Source organism: Monopterus albus, unplaced genomic scaffold (assembly GCF_001952655.1).
Source record: "Monopterus albus unplaced genomic scaffold, M_albus_1.0 scaffold220.1, whole genome shotgun sequence".
Taxonomy (NCBI): domain Eukaryota; kingdom Metazoa; phylum Chordata; class Actinopteri; order Synbranchiformes; family Synbranchidae; genus Monopterus; species Monopterus albus.
Genome location: NW_018128100.1, coordinates 282,241 through 290,699, shown reverse-complemented (window position 1 = coordinate 290,699; position 8,459 = coordinate 282,241). Strand labels below are relative to the sequence as shown.

General features: G+C 45.6%; 1 protein-coding gene across 1 annotated transcript in view; it reads left to right on the top strand.

Annotated features, from left to right (window-relative positions):
• Window positions 1-8,459, top strand: part of myo6a (myosin VIa) — a 101,735-nt gene that overhangs the window by 5,388 nt on the left and 87,888 nt on the right. Inside the window, exon 2 of the mRNA XM_020619470.1 lies at window positions 6,589-6,723. Within this exon, the coding sequence (XP_020475126.1) occupies window positions 6,607-6,723 (117 nt within the window). The 5' untranslated portion in view covers window positions 6,589-6,606. The remainder of the gene's footprint in view (window positions 1-6,588; window positions 6,724-8,459) is intronic.

The window sequence follows — 8,459 nt, the reverse complement described above, 5'->3', positions numbered from 1 at the left end:
TGTCTTGTTGTGTCCAACCAACAGACCCACAGAGACTCAGCTGATTCTCATGTCTGACAAAGAAAAGCATCAGCTCCTCACATTAAAGAAGGTGGAACCAGAACATGTCGGTGACTGTTGCTTCTAAATAGCTGAGGTTCATTTTCTACCAGTTAACTGACTCATGGCTTCAGCTCTAGGTCACTGAATGGCTTCATGAGGACGACAGTGGGTCGGACACAGTGGGTCGGACACAGTGGGTCGGACACAGTGGGTCGGTAGCTCGTATTGTGAGGACCTAGTTTTATACCATTATTGTGAGGACCAGGGCTGCATCTGTCATTTTCATAACTGAGTAATCTGCCTTGTCCTGAGGCCCAGGCTGAAGTCATCAGATGTGGTGGTTTGTCTGAGCAACAGTCCTCAGACCAAAGCACCAGAAAATGAGAGAATCTTAGAACGTGTTAATAATTAATAATGTTCTTTGGCAAAGTTCAGTCTTGCAGGTTTTGTGCTGTTGTGCGTGCGTGCGGAGGCTGACTTACTATAAGTCCAAAACCAGAAAACATGGAGAGGTTTACACAAGAAACAGTTTGACTTGAAGTCTGTCGTCATCCGACCAGAGAATGTGCTGCCAATGTTCAGACAAAGAAAAGCATCAAAGGTGTGTGTGTGTGTGTGTGTGTTGGGAGGGTCAGGTTCATCTGTGCCTTGGTGAAATCACCTGGTCTCCTGATCTGCTAACACACCCTGCTGTGACGAGTCTTTGCTGTGGGCGTGGCAGCAGCCGATGAATTCCTTCAAAGAACTGTGGAGAACAGTCATGACGGGAGTTGTGATGTAACAGGGAGGTTTTCACAGAAGCACAAACCTATGACAGACAGTTTGTTGACACAGGAAGGGAGACAGAAAGACGAGGTTTTCTGTTGCTCTGTGATGAGAGGCTGCAGCCAGAAGTCAGTGTGGTTTCATTAGCTGCAGGTGGAACTGACTTGTGGTTCAGTCACTAGATTAGCAGAGAACATTAAAAGCCCAGAATATCATTAAGTCCTAAAACGAACTGGTTGATACCAGGGTGTCCCAAGCTTTGAGTGTTTGGTCAACTGACGTACCCTGAGTGATTTAGTAGATCATTTTACATTATGGACGACGCCACACGTTCGGACTCGGCGGCGCTCTGCTCCTGATGCAGAGTTGGGCAAACATGGGCCTGTTGACGGGTCGTCCATCAGCTGTCAGGGTGTTCACCAGCACAGTCAGAGGAAGAAACAAGTTCACTGATTCCAGACAGTAACCGGTCAATAAATGACCAAAAACAGGCAGAAAGAGGACCACAGAGTGAACAGGCTGGTAATGAGTGACTGCTCTTGGTTTACCACGTGTTTGCGATGCTGCTCTGTACTTTTTGCACCCAAAACTAAATGCATTTCATTTCTGGATGATAAAGTCTATGGATGGATTGTGAGACAGTCACTGTGTAGTCGTTTGTTTGACTTTCCAACTGAATGGGGGCCTCTGGCTCCTTGGGCCCCTGGGCCTGCACCCGGGAGGGCGGTTGAACTCCTCGCTGTAGTGCTGCTTGTATCCATAAACCTGCAGTAGTGCCAGTGGAGTTTGGTGTTTCAGAAACGTTAAGATGTAACCCGTGCAGTTTTCAGCATCGACACTCTCGGCCTGCTGTGTCTCTGTCGAGCTGCACTCAGGGAGTTTTGTCTGGGCACCATGTGACCCGGCTGAGCGGTTGTGACAGTGAGCTCTCAGTGAGCTCCGACATGTCAACAATCAGCCATTTGTCAGCAGAGGAGTGGGTCGAGGATTCAAACTGCGCTTCGTCCACTGCCATGAAATGTGTCGTCCTCTCCAACACACAAAGCAACAGCTGCTGGCAGCTTCTGCACTAAGTGCATTTTGTTTTCATCTCAGCTCGACCACGTAGTTTTAAAGCTGGAGTCCTCCCTGACAGTCTGACGCTGCAGAGACGTAGCACTTCCCCTGAAGCCCTGGAGGCTGTCTGCTGACGGTCTGTGTCGTGGATAAGAAGTCGGTGTAGAACAGATGCTGTGTCCAGATGTTTCGGTGCCACTGAACTGTGATGTTTCAGAAACATGACAAATAAGCACAGTGGACCTGGAGTGTTGTACCAAACATGGAGACTATTGAGCTTCTTCAAGTCAAAACGCAGGGTGGTCCAGTGTTTTTGACCCATTAGACTTCAGAATGTCTCGGCATCAGGGAATCTCAGTTTATCACAGCCAGTTTAATTCAGACTCTAAACTAATATGAGCATAGATGTATATTTTAAATCTGTGAATTGATTCATGAGTGTCAGAGCTTCTCATTTCTTCCTTGTTTGATCTCATGTGACTTGAAAACATGTTCATGAATAATTGATTATTTGATGAGTCAACAGATGCTTTTTTTGGGGGGGGGGTGTTTATGAAACACTGTATGTGCTGTCTATATGGTGTATTATGACACTTTCTTCAGCTTTGGGCTCAGCTCAGGTTTCACAGCAGAACAAACAACCAGCAGCTACTTCTCCATCATATGTTGGATTATGTAAACGCTGAGAGTTGTTCAGTCCGTAACCAGACACTGAACTGCTTTGTTGTGAACTCAAAATGCTGTAAAGCACAGGTGTGTCCAGCTCTTTTAAGCTGAAAGACAAAAAAAAAAAAATCCCTGTCTGTACCGGTAAAAAGCCACAAAGCCTGATGCAGGTGGGTGCCGTTGGTCAGGTGTCCCTGGGTGTGGCAGGTTTCATCCAGGAGACGGAGTCACTCGTTCACCTCGATGCTGAACGGTTTCTGAAGTGGTAGCTCTGCGGTGTCCAGCTAGCTACCTAACTAACCAAGACGAGCGAGTTAAAGCTTAAAAGCCATGTTACTTCACGTTTCCTGTCGTCGATATGTTTTCTCTTCATCAGTGAATTGTTAATGGTGTTGAACACACCTGTTGTTCTGTTCACACTGTTACTGTCTCAGCGCTGAGAGCAGGAGCCACTGAGTAAATGTACAATTCATAATCTGAATAGTTAAGTATTTGTTTCAATAAATGATTTATTATACAACTGTTGCTGCCCTTTAAAACCAATTTAGTGAAGGCTCCATTAGCGTAATGCTTGTGTGAGTGCTGACCCAGTAACCCAGTCTGATGGCTGCACTGGGAGCCCTCTGCTCACTGTGCATGCTTTAATTTTTCACCTGACTGAGGATGTTAATGGAAATAATGTTCCAGAAGCTGATTTTTAATATTTAGGGCAGTGGCTGGAAATCAGTTGTAACCTCTTATTTAAGGCTCCGGTAACAACAGCGGCCGAGGCTCTGCTCCGCCATTAGCCGACTGCTGCAGGGACTGTGGTTTTCTGAATTAGCTGCCTCAGACCAGGGGGATCAGCTGTGTCTAGAGGTCTTTAGGTTGGTGAAACGAGAAATTATTGGTCAGGTTATATTTAGTCAAGTGCTGAATTTAGTTTTGTGTCAGGCAGGTTTGAATGTCAGAAGTGTAAAGTGTATACTGGGAGTGATCAGTGGAGATTACAAACATTTTGACTTCTTGAGCATTGTTTTGGTTGTGGTCTGGAAATGTACGACTGGCCATAGATTCAAGATGCTTACCGACAGTATCTGACCCATCCAAAGTAACTTACCTACCTACCGAGACTTCCTCCCACTTACTCAAAAAGCATATGTAGCAGCACACCACCTACAGACACCACTGGTCACATGTTTGGGGACACCTCCGTGTTTCCAGTAGTTGTCAGTGTGATCCAACAGATGAACACACCTGTGTCATTCTCTCTACCGCTGAGATCAGACACAGCTGGGACAGACAGCGCTGCTGCAGATGTTCCCACAGATGTGCTGCACCTGTAGGTTGCTTTGCTTTCACGCTTCACCTGGAAAGTCTGGACCCTGTGCTGTCGGTCCATCACTGGTCAGTGCTCCTCCACAGCCTGGAGCTGTTTGTTGCTCATTCTCCTGCTACAGGACGAAACACTGAGAAGCTCCGACTCCCTGTGTCCGTGGCCTTTTTCCAAATGATGCTCCAGAGGATGCAGTGACACAGTCTGTTCCAAGTCTGCCTTTGTGCAGACAGAATCTGTTTTTGTCAGTCAGCAGCAGTCGGGACCTGTAGGAACTGTTGGCATCTCAGTTTTTGAAGCTTCATTTGCTTCGTCACTCAGTGGCCTTTAACAAAAGAAGTTAACAAATAAACTCATTCAGTAACATTCATTTCACTCCTCTTCCTACAGATCAACACTGGCAGTTTACTTTTTAACTTTGTACCATTTAAGGTTATCCACTGGACTTGGCGCTGCTCAGAAACGTTTGACTGCTGCTCTACCTGCCAGTCTACCCTTCAAAAACGATTGAGCTGTATAGGCGTTATGATGTAACCACATGTGAAGTACTACTGTACTTGTGCTTTAAAATACTAAATGATAACCCATTCAACTCAAAATTCAAAAAAGATTTTACTCATAGCAGTGATGAAGCACTGAGCAGTCAGCAGGGCAGAGCCTTTCTCCCTGGACGCCTGTGACTCAACCTTTCACCCTCAGTTCATGATGAATGCAGTGTTGGATATGTGGACAGATGATTATCCAGTGTCTCCACAGCATTACATCAGTAATGTGAGCTGAATATGGTACATGGATTAGAACAGGAAGTAGCTTCACTCTTTTGTTTCAACTCAAAACACAATGAACACAGTTTTTGTTGTTGGTTTTCCTCGAGCCTCTGAGCTACAGGACGGCGACACTGACCTGCAGAAAACCATCCACACACTCGAACCAGAGCATTGTTTGCTCTTGTATCTTTAAGAACACAGACGTGTGTTCAGACGCTGGTTTCCTGGCGCTAAAGCTACGCTCAGACTGTGTGAACAACCAAGTGAGATCTTCAGATTTAAGCCACAGGCATATGTGTACCTACTGCAGATGAAATTCATATCTGATCTCTGACCACGTGAGCGCTGTCGGAATGGACATACGCTCAGACATGTTTCAGTGTGTTTTGGAGCTCAGCGGTGTTCACACCAGAGCTGGGTACATGGCACTGACACACATGGATGTGAGACAGCAACACAAAAAGATCGGAGCTGAGTGTCGAGGTCTGTGGTGTGAGCCAGTGTTGGACAGCGATGAAGTCCTGAGCTCCTGAAGGAGTCAGAGCAGTGATCCTACAGTTACAGCAGCCATCCGTCTGCTCTGATAAGATTGTACTCGGATGATAATGGTCTAAATTCCCTTATTGGCTGTGATAGCCTCTTAGTGCAGCAGCTGTTGAGGTCATTGAGATCCCACAGAAAATTCCGTGCTGTCTTCCAGTTTGCCAGGGGGCCGCCATGTGAAGACTGGAGCTGCAGCGTGTTGTCATCAGCTGTGTGGATGGAAACTCGGCCGTGACCCCGTCTCCTTCATGTTAGCAGGCTCAGGATGCTGCTAACACGTGGGAGTGATTGCAGTAAACACAGCCACTGGTCCAGGGGGTTGCTGGCTCGTTTTTCCAGTTTGCTCACACGTAGTGGTAGTTTGTGGTCTGCTGCGCCTCGGGCTCACGGTGTTCATGGAAATAAAGGTGGCGTGGAAGTCAGGAGCTACAGCCACAGGGCTCTGACTACATTAACACCTAAGTCTGACCAGTCCTTAGGTGAACAGTCCAAAGAGGAGGACTAGCTGAGTTAGCAGCATGGCTCTGTTGATGGATGTAGAAAATGCAATGATTTTTAAAAAATATCATTTTGTGTTTGGGCGCAGATGGCGGTAAATAGTCTATCGACTGTTCAACAGCCACATTTTGTACAAGCATCATCATCTTTTTTTAATGACTCCTGGAGCTTTTACCTGAGTTTTACTTTTTTCTGTACACGCCCTGAGCTAAGCGATTTCTCCTTTTGTTTCCACGGCTGTGCGTATCAGAGGTCGCCCCAGAGGGAAAAGGCCTTCACCACAGTAATGTGATCAGCTGCTGCTTTGATTCAGTAACACTGTAATTGTCTTGTTGGCTGCCAAAAGGCCCCAGAGAGCTCAGTGCACATGAGTTACTGCACTTTGTGTTTGCTCCTACTTTTAAATGTTAATCTTTAAACTGAAGGTGCCACATAGCAATTAGCACTGGTACAGATGTAGGCAAGTCAGTCCGAACATTAAGTGTGTTCTTGTCGGTGAGAAATATTTGCACACACAATTGGAAAATGTGCTTTAAAATATGCCCAGCTGTTAAAAAGTCTAATAAAGATTAAAGGGGATAAAATGGTCACATACCCTGTTCAGGTTTATAATCCTCTGGTTTCTGGTTTGGTTAGGGTTTGTTTTATTGACCACATTTTAACATCTTTATGATAATACAACATGTCAGAGTCCAATTTCTCAACTTACTTCCATTGTCTTTATTGTTGTTGGCGTTGATCTTTAACATGACAGACACACAGAGTCTGGTGTTGGGAAATATCAGAACATCAGACCTACAGATACAAGTATTAGTGAATTTAGAAGTAAAATATAATATAAAGATTTAATAAGAAATACTTCCCTGCACATATCATGAAGCCTGAGTGAGGATACCACACCTGACTCTGTGTGTGTGTGTGTGTGATGTTTTCCAGTGCCCTCAGAGCGGTGCGATGGAGGATGGGAAGCCAGTGTGGGCGCCCCACCCAACAGAAGGGTTCCAGCTGGGGACCATTGTGGACATCGGCGCTGACAGCCTCACCATCGAACCTCTCAAACAGAAGGGAAAGGTCAGCGAGCTCGAGTCCATCCACACATCAGCTGTCGTTTTTACTGTAGTCAGCTGAGAGGAGTCGGTGCAGCCGCTGCTCCCGCACACTGTGGTTTATGCTTCAGGCCACATTAGCTGTTACTAGCCTGATACACCCCAATATCTGACTGAGTTGTCTGCAGTTGAATTGCATTCTGGGTAATGTAGGCACCAGGTTTTGACAGTACAGAGTCTGACAGTTTTATAGGAGCGCAGTGCTGAGCTGGCGGAGTAACTGGTTTAAACAAATCAAATATACCCACGAAGGAGTGATGAGTGTCAGTGATGTGAAAGGCATCGACACCCAGCCAGAAGTGTCCACGTCCCCAGCTCACACACACACACACACACACACACACACACACACACACACACACGCTCTCTGAGCTTCACTTTCTTACTCAGCCTTTTCCGACCTGTTACCTGGCAGTAGGTTAATGATTGAATGTGCCACTTAATCTCATGCGGAAGAGACCTCAGTTCTGGAAGCAATAAAGCATCATTCTCTCCGTGTCTCACCTCCAGACCCTGCAGATTACAGCCTGTACTGTAGCTCCAGTGTGCTCGCCTACAGACTCAGTCTGAAGTCGAGTGACTCCTCACTGCAAGTTAAACAGGCCGGCTTCCGTGTCTCACTGTTAATTCACCTTCCGCTGGGTGAGGTGCCGCATTGCCCTCAGCGAAGTTTCACTGTCACCATGGTAACCCCTAAACCTTTGTGTCTGTCTGGGTAATCTTTCCCCAGACTGTTCCCTTTTACAGGGCGCCCTCCCTGATTCTGTTTGCTGTCAGCCTATAAAACACTGTTTAATGAGATCACTGAGCTCAGGACCCACAGTGTGTGTCTGCTCTCCATCATATGGGAATGTTTAACCTGGGAAAGTGTGTTTTTCTAAGTGTTTAAATGTCTTTTAACCTGTAATGATCGTTGCACGGGTCTTCATGCACTCGTTTTCTCAGATCTTAGTATTCTTACTCCAAACAGGCTGTTACGTAACACAGCGTGATGAGCAGCAGTTTTACAGCAGTTGTTCTGTTAGTACACTCTTTATTACCGTCCTGTACCGACATGATCACCGTCTGTATCCAGGAAATGTGAACTCTACCTGTTGACCAGTTATTGTCCTGCTGATCTTTGCACTTCACACAAGCAGTTTACATTCTTTTTGTGGTCAGTCATCTTCTGTAGGTTTAAAAGCAGGTAGTGGAAATGTTTTTTTTTTTATGGAGGATGACAACCGTGGTCACCTTTGATTGACAGATGTGGATTTTACAATAAAATTTAAAGTGTTTGAATCATATAGTACTTTTATCTGGAGAGCTTTACAGTTGGCCTCTCATTCACACTCACACACCAATGGCAGTGAGCTCCTGTGCACTGCTGCACGTGGACATCAGAAAGTGAGCCTGTTTGTTTTTGAACGTTTGCAGAAGGTCTCCACAGTCTGTTCTAATCTTGATTTGATTTATTCTTTCAAGCATGTAAAGACAGTTGATGTATCAATACACATAATTTTACACATATCCAACAAATGCTAATCCAATATCAATGTGCTTATACCTAGTACATGCTTGAATGGAGTAGGAAGAAGTCATGGGGTAGGACTGGATAAATCTGACATCATCTTACCATCATTGGTTTGCAAGCAGTATCTCTACATAAATAATTATCTTCTACACCACACAAGTAATATACTAAAGAATTATTACAAAGTG